Genomic DNA, 14,880 nt, shown 5'->3' on the forward strand with positions numbered 1-14,880 from the left:
ATTCAAAAAGATGAATAAAACTTGGGAAACAGTGGAGAATTTGGATAGATTGTCTTTAAAAATGTATATATATATATATATATATATATATATATATATATATATATATATATATATATATATATATATATATAAAAAAAAAAAAAAAAAAAAATATATATATATATATATATATACATATATTCTATATATATATATATATTCTTCAAAGAAACAGGATTCTCTTCTGCAAAAATTTGACCATCTAGCCTATCTCAAGAAAAGTATATCTTTGACTGGATAAAAAAAAATTCATTTGGAATCAGTTTGTGGTAACAAACTGTAAGTAAGGAGTAACTCAGCCCAATAGTAACTGAAAATCTAAAAAACAGAATTTCGGTTATAATAGATACATCAAAAGAACTGAATTTTATTGCGGATTTCAAATGAATAAAATTTTTGAAGTTTAATGTTATCCATCAAAAGCTACGAAGATGAGGATAATTGCCTGATTTTCAAAAAAGAGGGAAAATGCCAAAAAGTCAAGAGATCTTAATGAGAAACACACTATCAGATTCGACATATTAAAGAACCCCACTGTAGAGATTTTAAGGTCCTATTTTTAAAATGTGGAATTTTGTATTTTTAACCATAGATTTTTATTACAGATGCAATTTTGTTTTATGGGTGATCATGTTGAACCCATGATCCTAGAAGATCGGAAGAGGGCTCATTTGAACGGAAATTAAAAATTTTAGCACCCTTTTTAATAGGCTGAAAAAGCTGGATGGCAACTATGCCTCCTTTTCTCCCAAAGACATCAGATAGAAATTTTGAGACAGGCATTTGATTCAGCATAGTTGATAAGTCCAATAACTATGCCTTTAGAGTCCCTGGGAAAGGGCTCTAAGTTAGGCAATTTGTTCACACATAGCCTAGTATTCGTTATTGGGAAATATACGGAATTTTTTTGCGAGGAGGGAAAGTTTACACGGGGGGAGGGAAGGGGATTTCCTGTATGGTTTGAAAAACGGTATAAAAAAAGTTTTTTCAAAGTAAGGAGCAACATTATAACTTCAACTGAACAGAAATTATTCTGTATATGAGGGGACTTCCCCCTCCTCAACCCTCGCTTTTTACGCTAAATTTGACTTTTTGTTCCAATTCTTTAAGAAAGACTGCTGAAACACAAGGGCGTTGAATTTGAATGATAAGTATTTTGAAGAACTTTTAAGACTTTACCATAAAAAGAGAGGGCTGAGAAAGGTGCAGCCTCCCCCTCATATGTAGAATAATTTCTGTTCGTTTGAAGTTTTAATGTTGCTCCTTACTTTCAATTGAAAGAAACTTGTTTTTTATTAATTTAATTGATTCTTTTAGTTTAGCTTGACCGATTTTGTATATTTTTACTAAGAAGTCTAATTATTTGAAAGTTGTATGTCAGCCAAGACACGTGAATATATATTCTTCGTTGACTCTGTCAAAAGGTTATTCGATAGTCATCTAAAAGCCTTTATAAAAGACTAACGGCAAACCAGATGTTTAATTACACCTGGCGCCGTAAATTTAGGAATAAAAAAAATATAAGCATAAATACAATATAACATCCTAGATGGACTGAGGAAGCCATGTTGTTAAAGACATTGTTGACAAAGAGATCAAAATTAAATTGGCCAAGTTTGCTTCTAGACGTACTCATTTTATTCTGAAGAACATTTGTCTGCTCTTTCCATACTGCTAAAGACACCATATGACTTTATATGGATTTCTCATAACAAATGTTGTAGCTGGTAGCTGGTGTAGCTGGTGTAGTTATATGAATTTCTCATAACAAATGTTGTAGCTGGTAGCTGGTGTAGTTATATGAATTTCTCATAACAAATGTTGTAGCTGGTAGCTGGTGTAGTTATATGAATTTCTCATAACAAATGTTGTAGCTGGTAGCTGGTGTAGTTATATGAATTTCTCATAACAAATGTTGTAGCTGGTAGCTGGTGTATTTATATGAATTTCTCATAACAAAGGTTGTAGCTGGTAGCTGGTGTAGCTGGTTAATTATATGAATTTCTCATAACAAATGTTGTAGCTGGTAGCTGGTGTAGCTGGTGTAGTTATATGAATTTCTCATAACAAATGTTGAGCTGGTAGCTGGTGTAGTTATATGTATTTCTCATAACAAATGTTGTAGCTGGTAGCTGGTGTAGTTATATGAATTTCTCATAACAAATGTTGTAGCTGGTAGCTGGTGTAGTTATATGAATTTCTCATAACAAAGGTTGTAGCTGGTAGCTGGTGTAGTTATATGAATTTCTCATAACAAATGTTGTAGCTGGTGAAATATCTTAGTGAAGAAAATGATTTAGTAACATTATTCAATACTAAATGGTTCTAATATGAAAATGGGCATGGTAGCATAGACAAAATAAAATGTCCCTAAATTGGGATATTTTACTTACCCTTTTAAAAAATGAGATTTTGAGAATATTTGTAATTAAATTTTGCAATCTAGGCACATGTTAATGTTGGTACCAGCTTCATAATATGAAGTGTATGTTTGAGGTCATACACCAGCTAAAGAAAAGCACGCAAACACAAAGTGAAAAACATTTTCAAGTAGATAGATATAGGTTTAAGATTTTTCATATAGCCTAATGTAAAAATATTATACCATGTCGCTTTTTTTATGAATTTCTCATAGCTAGAAGAAAAAAAAAAAACACTCAGAAAAGTGAAAAACATTTTAAGTTTGATCAATCCAGTTTTAAGGTTTATCGTTGAATCTAAAGATATTAAAGCATACCTTACGCCACTGGAAGATCCGGGGTTGGGCCTGGGGGACTCCCTCCCCCCCTCCCAAAAAAAAATCAATCTGGTGCCCTCTTTCCTTGTTTTTTTCTGTTTTTCACTCTATTGTAAAAATAAATTTATCAATTTGGTCAATTATTGGTTCCCTTGTCACATTGCCCCCCCCTAAGATCTTGCTCTAGATTCGCCCCTGCCTTACGCTTTTTTTTCATGAATTTTTCATAAGAAATTTACTATAATTGGAATATTTTTCATTAGTATAATAAACCTAAAGAGCTGTTTTTTTTTCTTTCACTGAGACAGCTCTTAATTGTCTTATTAAGTATCACGTTGAGGTATTATATTGATGTTTTTTTTCAGAAGAATTTAAATAACTGGGAGAACAAGCGTGGACCTCGTCCTTGGGAGCCAGAAAACCCTGTAACCCAGGAGCATCTTAGAAAAGGCGAAAAACTCGGCAAATCATATATGAGAGAAATAGGCATGCCGTTGCCCAACCCCGAGGATATAGAATAGTTAATGAATTGTGGCAACACTGTACTTCCCTTTGTAACCTTTACCGTTGAAGAGTTAGCATCCCTAACTAGTTTAGAAGGTTGGACTAATCGTAGAGTGCGCATTGTTGCCAAAATTTCTGTATACGATCCATTGGCAAACACAGGGATATTGTCAAGTGTGGGTGAGTCTGGTGGACCGTATGAATTGTTCTGTGATTTTCGGCTTTGTAAACAGTTACCACCGCTAGAAGAAACGTTGTTTATTTTTGGTGAAGCCTGTCTTGATTTGAGGAAGAGGGCTTTTGTTCTTATTGTGGTAAAAGTTTTTTCTATTCTTTTTTCGGTTGCTTCCTTTTGCAAGTTATGCTGCATATTAGGTATCTCGTGGACAAGGACGTATCCAAGAGGGGATGGGGTATTGGGTTTTAACCTCCCTCCAAAATTTTTGTTCGACTTGTAAAAGCATAACAAAATTGTATATAAATACATTTTTGATGCGCTTTCTAATTTTTTTTTTGTAAAACCCCCCCCGAACAAAATAACCCCCTGCCCCAAACAAAAATTCTGGATACACCCTTGCTCGTGGAGATACCCAGTATCTCCTAGTATGTTTCATACTTTCCTTACCACAAAAGCAATATCTCACTGACCCTTAAAAGCTATCTAAAATGCTAATGAAATACCGTAGTCTAACGCTAACCCCCCTGAGTAGGCCCTCCATCCCCGCCCTTAATCTATTGCTCAGTACAAAATCCATATCAATGGCGTTTAGAAAGAGCCTCAAATACTAACAAAATAAGGCAAAATAGGTCAGGAATGAACTTCGCCTGGCTTACCAGTGCTGCCTTCTCCAATTATCATGGTGTTTGTAAAATCCATCATATATCCATGCAATGGCACACCTATGTTGGCTCGGGGGTACTTGTTTGATAACTTAAAAATGGAAATAGGAAATGATATTTAAATATTAGAAGGCTGGATGACGAATATATTGGTATGTCTCAAGGACTTAACATAAATTTTTATTGGAGTTTCCTTTTGGTGTTCTTTCTGTATATCAAAATTAAAAAAATATATATAAGACAGGTAAACTAGAAGATAGTCCTATGGCGGTGTTGTGGTTTCATCTGGTCTCAGTGGTTTCAGTGGTCTCAGCTTGGTAATATTGGACCCAGTGTTCGAACCCAATTGTAGCAATATACTGCAGGGCCGACGCAAGGACCTAAGTAGGCATAAAGCGTCATTAATCCGATACGACACAACTAGAAGATCAGAGATTAATGCTTTAGGGGATTTGATACCATAAAGAATCAACCTAAGTTTGTGTGCCCAAACTATTTAGAATTGATTGGGCGGTCTTGCCATAACTTTTAGAGCTTGGATAAGCGATCTGAATAAACGTTTTGTGTGGCCAAACTATTTAGAATTAATTGGGCGGTATTGCCATAACTTGTATACCTTGGATAAGCGATCTGAATAAATGGCATAATACTAAAAGTCGACATCTACTGATAAAGTCAATATTTATGCTGAGGCCTGATACCGATATTTATACTGATAAAATAATGCGTTTGAGACGGTCAGGCGATGTTTAGTCTCACAAAAAGATGTTTATGGTACAGAATCCTCTTAATTAAAGTGGTTAATGTGGAAGACTGTGTGATTGATTAAAAATAATTGCAAAGTATTAGAAATGAAGTTTAATGGAATTTTTCATTGAATTTTCGAAATGAAGTTTAATGTAGTCTTGATATGTTTCACGCCGAAAAGCAGAAAGGTGTAGCTACATATTGCTGCTCGAGAACACTGCCTGTTTTCTCCTGAGAAAGCCTCATTTGAGGCTTTCGTTTATATCTGGTAGTGTATACATGAGCACTATTAGGAGGGACGCCGAGAATTTGATAAAATACAGTTTCTGGAACAAATATTCTTGTTCTGATGATTATGGAGGTAGTGGGGACTTTAGCCCTAACCCTACTTTCCATTGAGGAATCTGTTTTGACTAGACTGCAGTATGGTTGATATCGTCAGTAGGGTATCAAAAGGACAAAAGGGCGTATCTCCATAATTGTAAATTTTCAGAAGAGCAGAAAAAAAACCTCACGAGTTTTTTATTTCCCTTCTGATAACCATAAAACAAAAACGGATCAATATGTATTGATCTTATATAGATAGATAGATATTTATTGCAACAAAAGCCTTTTCGGGCCATGGCAAAATAACAAAACAAAAATAAATACACAAAAAAAAAAACACACAAAAAAAAGCACACATTAAATTACTCACAATTCATCAAAAAAGTTTCTCTATGTGCCATACCCACTCTTACAAATTTACCCAACCTTCTAAAATCATCAAAATTTCTACTTTTTAAATATTTTTCAAGCCAATCCACCCCTCAAAATCTGTTGAAAACACATCCCTCCTCAAATTTCTTAACTCCTGGCATGTACCCATAAAATGGGTAAGATCTTCCTCCTCTCCACACATAGGACACTGGTAAGGACCATTTTTAATCCTAAAATTCCCAATATATTTCCTACTTTCACCAATACCCAAAAAATTACCACGAACCGAAATTACCTATCTGGAATCCTCACTATTCATCCCTGCTTTAAAGTAAACATTCTCCCCCCAAACCTCCTTTGCCAGCCCATACAGCCCCAGGGACGCCGAGGATGATTTCTGATTCTGCCACCTTTGAATTTCCTGCTCTATTAGTCTATCCTTTACTTTTTTTGCAACTATATATCAATCCATTTTTTGTTTTACGGTTATCGAAGGGGAAATAAAAAAGTTGTGAGCTTTTTTTTTCTGCTCTTCTAAAAATTTACAATTATGGATATACGTCCTTTTGATATGTGACTGACGATATACCGCAATAAGCCTGCAGTATCATTTTTGCTTAATGATAGAGACACGTCACATACGTTTTAAACATGAGAGTTTTTACTGTACAAAGTACAAAGTTACTGTACAATTTAGCTTTGACAGATAGTTGTATTTGCAGGTAAGCCGAAATTCATTTGGAAAAGGGAGGAGGGGTCAAATTCCTCAAAAATGGAGATGTAGTTTAGGAAAACTATAGGAATTTACGGGGGAAATCGCACAGGTCACGAAGTTCTGGTGGAGGAGGTGTGACCATAGCAAAGTTGACGCTCTCATATAATTTAGTAGTCATAGACTTTTCTCTGCATCGTAAGCGAATCTACCACGTACGTGGAATCAACAAGCATATATACATTATAAGAAAACTGTGGAGTCAACAGGAGAATTGCAAATCTCGTGCGATTTATTGAGGGAGGGGGTAGGTCCTGGGCCAATTAGACTTTTCTCCTATAATTTAGTAGTGACTGGCAATTCGCGTTTTATGTAAATCTAGCATGTACGTGCAAATTTATTTGTAGAAGTGGGGAAGGTTTTTCAAAACAAGAAATATAGATATAACTTAAGAAAATTATAGGCCATTATAGGAGAACTTTTTTTATTTATACACATCATAAAGTAAAATTGCTTACCACCAACTTAAACTGTATGATTCAGTAGAACTCAAATTAGCAATAACAATGGAAAATGCAAATGTACACAAATAAATTATATTTTAGATAAATTTGCTTAAACGCTTAATGCAAATTTTTAGTTTTCAAATTACCAAGGACATCAAATTAAATACACTTTTCCCCCTTATTAGGTCTGTTAATACCATATTAGGTCATATAAGATCTGTTAATACCTGAAAAACGCCATTTTCTAAGATTTTTCGTCTGGTTGTTTCAAAATAAAGGAGGTTTTTAGGGCAGTGCCACATCCTCGTCAGTGTATCCATATTAACCCATTAAGGCAAATAAATAAAATTAGTGATTTAGTGATTTGATTCCCAAAGACCTCCAAAGGAAAAAGCTTCATCTTCTTAAGCTATTTGGTAGCATATGTTTTTGGTTTATTTTTTATTTAATTTTTTCCTTCAGCCCCCCCCCCACCCCCCACCCCTCTTCAGTAGTACCAAAAAACTGCATAGTCACATTTGCAGGTTTTCTCCCAAAGAAATTGAAGCCACAATTTTCCTATTTTTAAAGATGTATATGTTTGTAGCCTGTGTGCAGGGCCGCCACTAATAGGAGGAGGGGGCCCCTGATGCTATTTTTAAAGATGTATATGTTTGTAGCCTTGTGCAGGGCCGCCACTAATAGGAGGAGGGAGCCCCCGATGCTTTTGGGCACGGTAAAAAAATGAATTCGTAAAATCGTGGTGCTTTGTGCATTGACTTTTCCAACGCCGCCAAATTTTTTTATTTGCTTAAATAAAGACCACGAAAATACTGACATGTCATCTACAGAAATCACGAACTTACTCGGTATACGCAGCAGTTTTACCGACTCCTGCCGTGATTTGCAGATGGTGCCACAATTTTCATTTGGTTAAATAAAGAGTATGAAAATAGTGCCATAATGTATCCCGAACTGCTTATCTCGGGCATTAAAAGCAGCTGTTGTACCGACTCGTGTAGAGATTTTACGTATCGTATTCAAAACAGATATTATACTAATTATTGATAATTATTATATTTATCGCTACCCCCCCCCCACATTTCGGCTATTTACACCTCTGGCCCTGTGGTAGCACAGTGGATTGATCTTCTACTTGACAATACGGGACCTGGGGTTTGATTCCCGCTGCCTCAAGGCTGGGTGAGAGGCTTTTTACCTGTCCCTGTAAATAAGACCAGTAATTGAAACGTTGATTCGGCGCCCTATGTGCCACCAATAGTTTTAGAAGATCTTTACCCTTTTTGTATATCATAGTGAAAATTTCCGCTTAAATATTTTAAGGAATTAGATTTTATTTTCACTATCCCTGGTCCTCTAGTATTTTTTGGCGCAACAATTTTATAAAACTGCTTATTTATAATAGCCTAGTATAATGTCAATATTAATATTTATATATATAATAGTTTAATGTTTAACAGTTTAATGTATAATTTAATAGAATCTAATGTAAATTTAATGTAATTTAATATTAATGTAATTAATAAAAATCAAGCAATCATATTTTATTTTCACTGTCCTTGATCCCTAAATAATAAATGTCTTTTGTGCTTAGCATAGCAAATTAGCACTCTTTGATGATCCGAAGAAGTCGAAGTTCTTAATTCTGAACATATGAAAAAAAAAGTTTTGACACAAGCCATTTTCATTACCAATCATTGATTTTATTGTTCGAGTTCAAATATTAATGCAAAATTTAAATATCTTTAAAAAAATTACAAGTATAATGACAACAAAGTCTTTGTTCATTTTTCAATTTTTGTGTAATTTTCTTTGTCTATTGAGTATTTTAATATATTGTAAATTCTGCATTCTCAGAAAGGTTAGATTTCAGCAACTCTTTTATTTCTTATTTTATAATAAAGCGTATAATATCCAGACTGAATAGTGCTTTCCACATTGAACGCATTTAGTCTTTCTAGGGACACTATTTTGCAAGTTAGAAGGTACAAACATTATTTTTATGGTCTAAAATGGTGCTATTTTGTACTTGAGTTTTTAAAGTAAAAAATGGCTCGATTTTAAACCATAAATGAAAAAAACCTTTTTTCGGGCGTTCTAGTCAATAAGTGTAAAGGTACCATGTCCCCGTCTCTTCTCCGATATAAGCCGTCCCTTGCAAAAAATATCTAAAAATATATTTAAAATATAAAAATAAAAATATTTAAATATTAAAAAAAAATATTTGAAAATATACAAATAAAAATATTTAAATATTTAAAAATTAAATATTTAAAAAAAAATATTTAAGGACATTCAGGTTATAAGCAGCAAATGATAAGGACTTCAAAGAAAGTTAAAGCTGCTCTAGCAAAGTATATACTATAGGCTAATCAATTCTGTATTTTCCGTTGTAAAGTTGAATTGTACCTTTTTTCCAAAATCAATTTTTGTGAAAGTTAGAACTTCCAGATCCGTCATCTTATTAAATGAGCAGTAACTATATATGAGTATTTACATGGTGTCTCAATCTGACGTAATTTATGTAAAAAATGTTTTCTAAAATTAAGGCTCTTAACGAAGTTTTCGAAGTCTGCCTATCTAGATCTTTTTCTTTTTTTTTACACCAAAAATGCATTTCAATTTTCAGAATAGTGTCTATTATTCATAGATACCGTTGACACTGAGCTATTGGTTGACAAAATTAGTAGGCCGTACGAAAAGTGTCGTTCAGTACCGCTTTCTAGAGCTATAATGAGAGAAAGGTTGAAATGGCTTGGGCACGTTCTGCGGATGAGGGATGAGAGATTAAAAAAATTTGGGAGTAGGAGACAAAAAAAAACATTAAAAAAAAAATCAAAAGTTTGTTTCTATACATTTTTGTTATGTTTTTGCGAGTCGGACAAAAATTTTGGGAGTAATGTCGACTTCCGAAAGAAACAGGTGGATTTTCCGGCAGCAGGTTTTAAATTATTCTTGGAGGGAAGAGATAGGGGGGAGCCCTCGATATTTTTAGGTATGTTCATAATCATAACTTTTACTCTGAAGGGAGGGGTCAAACTAGGTAGATGAATCTTTTAGATATCAACCTTTTTGTCCACAGGGTTTTAGCCCTTTTGCCTCTAGATTAAAGATTATTGACCCTTAAACTTAAAAGACTCTTACCAGTAGACTTGAGCACTTGTTTGGCCTGGAAGTAAGATGCAAGTGGGAGAGGATGTCGTAAGGGAAATGGGAACGTCCTGAAAAGGTGTAAAGAGGGAGGCTTTGAATAGATTGGGATGGTGGAGGAGCGTACGTAGATGTCTTAAACAGTTTAAACAATCTGATTCTTCTTTGATCGGTTTATTATTAATTAAATTAAATAATAATATTAGATAAATAATAATTAAGACTACAATTCCCTATTCGTCCTCTGTTCACAAAGAAATGTTACGCCGGATCTTGAAAATTAACTTTGTTGTGCTATTGATAGCTTGCATAGTTCTTGAAGTCAGTTTTTTTTTTTTAGTTTCATCGTTCTGCTGCTTATCTTGACATTCCCCAATACGAGAAGGCACTTGAGCTTCGTCGACGTTATACACCTTTGTTTGTGGCATCCCATCCGTCGTTTGCCGAAGAAGAAGTAGAGGAGTTTTAGAGAAGAAATGTCTTTTGTGAAAGTTCGTTCCAAGAACAGACATTCACGACGGTCAGAAGCTCCAGCGAGGTTTTACGTTAGCGAAGTCGACTTGCTTTGCAAAAATTCTTGTGGTTTTTATGGTAATTCAGAATGGGGTGGATATTGCTCAAAATGTAAAGAGGCTGGTAACATTGGGAAAGTGCGTGCGAAACCTTTAGATTTTTTAGAGAAAACGAAAAGTAAAGTGTCGAGATCAGTGAGTGACGTTGGTGAGAGTATGAAAACTACTTTACAATCAGCAAAATCGTCTTTGCCTCGTATCGATGAACGTCGAAAACTTGCAAGTCCTTCATTTGGTAAGAGTACTGCAACTAAGCTTCTTAGGAAGAGTCCTTCTAAAGATCGAAGCTTGAGTCCAGAATCCCGAAGGGTTGTCGAAGTCATATCCGCCTCTTTAAAGACTCATGGTTCTCACATCGAATCTGAGGTTTTCTCCTTCGTGAAACAGGCTTTTAGGAAAATTGAGCAATCTCTTAATGATGAACGAACACAAAACGAAGATTTATCAAATATCTTCAAGGAAATATATCAAAGCTTCAAGGATAAATTAGAGCATAATTATAACCATTTAAGCTCTGATGATGTGGAGTCATTAGCCGATAAGGTTGAACAGTACCTTTGTACAAGATTATACCGAAAACTTACTTATAATGGCTTCTCAGTCGAGGAAGATAAAGATTTGAGTTTGCAAAAGAGGATAAGACAGATGAATTGGATAACTCCAGAAATGATTGATTGCGTTGTAAATGAGAGATTGGACACAGTCCAAAAATTAATGGTACAAGCAATATCGAATCTTATAGAAATCGATTCAAAGAGGATTCCTCAAGACAAGCTTGAACTCATTGTAGAAACCTGTAAATTATCATTTCAAATTGTTGGTGAGTCTGTTGAAAATTCGGGTGACACTGCTGGATCTGCCGATGATCTTTTACCAACGCTCATCTATATCCTGCTTAGGGCTAATCCCCCCCGATTGTGGTCTAATATTATGTATATAACTCATTTTGCCAATCCTGCCCGATCTGAATCTGGAGAAAGCGGATACTATTTCACCAATTTCCGAATTGCTATCGAGTTTATAGAGAAAATGTCGGGGAAAGATCTGGATTTGACCGAAGAGCAGTTCAACTCATATATGTCTGGTGAATTATTTCCATTAAATGCTCTAAGAAATGGTCACTATCAATCAGAGGGATTACAGGTAATGTATAACAATTTAAAAACGTTGGAAGATATGCAATTAAAGTATGAAGAACTTGAAAGTGATACGGTGCTTGTCGAGAAAGAGATTCAGGATTTCAATGAAAATATTTCCAAGGAAGTTAAAGAGGTTCTAGATCAGTATCCAATGAAGTTGAAAGGACCGAATTTGGATTTTTTGGGTGATGCTCCCCAAGATTTACCCCCTCCTTTAGTTCCAACTGTAGTTGGGCCACATTCTTCAGGACTGAGTCAGGTAGATGAAGCGTTTTTTGTTGGTGGAAAGAAAATTCCGGTGATACATTGTGAAGCAAATGAACCCTCTGAAGTGGATGCCTTTGGCATGAGTGCTCTAGAGTCAGTTATACCCAAGTTTCAGTAAAAAAAAAAAATTGCCGCGATGAAAATTGAACGATTTCCTTAGGACTACGTATTGTTAAATTGTCTTTTTGAAAACGAGTTGAAAATAAAAATTCTAGAATGAAATACGGAGTAATTTATTAGAGAACTTTGGATTTTTTCTTTATTCAGCTGAACCTGATGAATTTAAACTGTACATACGTTAAATGTTAGCTGATTGGAGTTTTTCTCATTATCTTTAAGATTATTTTCCCTTATCTTTTATGTCCCTTTATCTTTATGTTTCCTTATGTTTAAGGTTTGGTACATTTAAGGTTTATTGATGTCAATATTCCCAGTGCAATTTTTGGTACGTTATTTTTTGGGGCTTCTTCTGTTTTAATATAAGACAGTTTCGCCGTCATTCAATAGCTTTGCCTATCTGCCGGATAAGTATTTTGAATTAGCTTTGCAACACTTTTAAGATTGAAAAATAGGTCAAAAAGTCGCTCAAAAATGTTCATAAATGTAAAAGCTTTTCTCTTTTCGTAAGGAAGTTAAGGTCATTTTCTAAGAAGAATTCTAAGTAATGTCATAATTCTGGCTCCATCAATGGATAGATCTGAAACTAATGAGCGCAACGATTTTATTGTCTTATCCTTTCGTAGTAGTAGGCGAGTAAGTCATAGTATTCTGAAGGAGAATTAGAGTAGTAAATACATTCTAAGAATGCTTGGGAACAAAAGAATCTAAGAATACCTGTCCAATTTAATTGGTGAATTGTCTTTCATTTATTTCTGGCGGGTTTTTTTATTCAGTATTTTTTTTCTTCCTGTAGAGGTAATTTCAAAAGGTTAGATTTTATTTAAGTTTTTTTCTGAGCACCGAGGCGACTTGGTGGAGGTCGTTGTAAAAATATTGGCTTGTTTTCATTTTCATGCTTTGCTACTGGGTGACAAAACCCTTGTTTTTCTCCCCTATTATATTTATTTTTCGTTTATTATATCCTTTCTTTTCCTTGTTTCATACGTCAAGCAGAGCAGTATTCTGTAGAAGAAGAATTAAAGTAGTATTCTGAAGAAGTAGTAGTAGTCTGAAGAAGTAGTAGTATTCTGAAGAGGTAGAGTAGTATTCTGAAGAAGAATAAGTAGAGCAGTGTTCTGAAGAAGAAGAAGTAGAGAAGTATTGTGAAGAAGAATAAGTAAAATAGTACTCGGAAGAAGAAAACGTAGAGTAGTATTCTGAACAAGAAGAAATAAAGTAGTATTCTGAAGAAGAATAAGTAGAGTAGTATTATGAAGAAGAAAAAGTAGAGTAGTATTCTGAAGAAGAATAAGTGGAGTGGTATTCTGAAGAAGAAGAAGTAGAGTAGTATTCTGAGGAAGGAAAGAAGAAGCAGAGTAGTATCCTGAAGAAGAACAAGTAGAGTAGTATTCTGAAGAAGAATAAGTAGAGTAGTATTCTGAAGAAGAAGTAAAGTAGCATTCTGAAGAAGAAGAACTTGAATGTAATATGCTGACGTCTGCACAGCATACCTTGCATTGTAAACTGTTAAAGTGCTTCAAACACCACAAAATCTCACTATCAGCCAAGAGCCTAGCTGACTATAGCTGCACACAGAGCACAGAAATCAATATCTTTCATCTTATATTTGAACTCCTTGAGTCAAAAGATCTACTGAAAGATATCTGAGGATAGCTAATAGATAAAAGGCAATCAAGTAGAAAAACCAGTAGCTGTGTCAAGCCCACAGAGTGAAGCAAAAGGAAAAGGGCTAAATACTATCCACTGAAAAGCCCGCCTGCTGTAATGGAAGAAGAAGAAGAATTAAGAGTAGTATTCTGAAGAAGAAGTAGAGAAGTATTCTAAAGAAGAATAAGTAGAGTAGTATTCTGAAGAAGAAGAAGTAGAGTAGTATTCTGAAGAAGAATAAGTAGAATAGTATTCTGAAGAAGAAGAAGTAGAGTAGTATTCTGAACAAGAAGAAATAATTAGAGTAGTATTCTGAAGAAGAAGCAGAGTAGTATTCTCAAGAAGTAGAGTAGTATCCTGAAGAAGAATAAGTAGAACAGTATTCTGAAGAAGAAGAACAAGAGAAGTATTCTGAAGAAGAATAAGTAGAATAGTACTCTGAAGAAGAAAAAGTAGAGTAGCATTCTGAAGAAGAATAAGTAGAGTAGTATTATGAAAAAGAAGAAGTAAAGTAGTATTCTGAAGAACAAGAGGAAAAGAAGTAGAGTAGTATTCTGAAGAAGAAGGAAAGGAGAATAAGTAGAGTAGTATTCTGAAGAAGAATAATTAGAGCAATATTCTGAAGAATAAGAAGTAGAGTACTATTCTGAGTCAGCGGAGTAACTGTTATGCTAAGGGTTTTCTCTACTTTGACTATTAAGCTCTCTTGTCTACCTTATCCGTCTATTGTCCATTAGGACCTTGGGAATATCAAGATATGCAAAATCTACCTGAAGCTACTACGTTTTTATTTTTAATTTCGTCTAGCTCAATGTGTGCCGACTTGCATCTATCTTGGTAAGAATAATAGTTCTTCACTTTTACACTTGAGCTCTCGTTAATTCTTAAGTCGTATTTATTTCGACTCATAATCATAGGCAGCGCAATAACCTGCCTAAGTAAAGAACGATGTTGGCAGAATGTATCATTTATTTGTTTCTTTCTTTGTTTCAGACCAGGGTACTTCGTATCCAAGGAGCTGTCGTAGAAACTTCGAAAAGGGCTCATTCGATTGGAAATTGAAAGGGCTAGTGTCCTTTTTAATAGTCTAAAGTGATTGGAAGGCAACTAACCCTCTTCTCACGCAAGCCATTTCCCCAAACACATCCAATCGAAATTTGAGATAGCCATTTGATTCAACGTAAATGAAAGATCTGGA

At 34.5% G+C, this 14,880-nt stretch overlaps 1 protein-coding gene across 2 annotated transcripts; it reads left to right on the forward strand.

Moving 5' to 3' along the window:
• The first annotated feature begins 3,305 nt into the window (after nucleotides 1-3,305).
• On the forward strand, nucleotides 3,306-12,152 carry LOC148943325 (rab5 GDP/GTP exchange factor-like). Of its 2 annotated transcripts, none has more exons than XM_089101462.1 (2): nucleotides 3,306-3,597; nucleotides 10,278-12,152. In XM_089101462.1, exon 2 carries the CDS (start codon nucleotides 10,414-10,416, stop codon nucleotides 12,031-12,033), a length of 1,620 nt encoding a protein of 539 aa, XP_088957588.1. In that variant the 5' UTR covers nucleotides 3,306-3,597; nucleotides 10,278-10,413; the 3' UTR covers nucleotides 12,034-12,152. The 2 variants fall into 2 exon arrangements, with proteins under 2 accessions (XP_088957588.1, XP_088957589.1); XM_089101463.1 differs by having other exon boundaries at nucleotides 3,306-3,463.
• The last annotated feature ends 2,728 nt before the right edge of the window (nucleotides 12,153-14,880 follow it).

This window comes from Artemia sp. Qi Xiang Cuo, chromosome 15 (genome assembly GCF_049724085.1).
Source record: "Artemia sp. Qi Xiang Cuo chromosome 15, ASM4972408v1, whole genome shotgun sequence".
NCBI lineage: Eukaryota > Metazoa > Arthropoda > Branchiopoda > Anostraca > Artemiidae > Artemia > Artemia sp. Qi Xiang Cuo.

What these genes read in the sequence shown, in the direction of transcription:
- LOC148943325 (XM_089101462.1), top strand. Translation starts at nt 10,414, where the DNA reads ATGTCTTTTGTGAAAGTTCGTTCCAAGAACAGACATTCACGACGGTCA.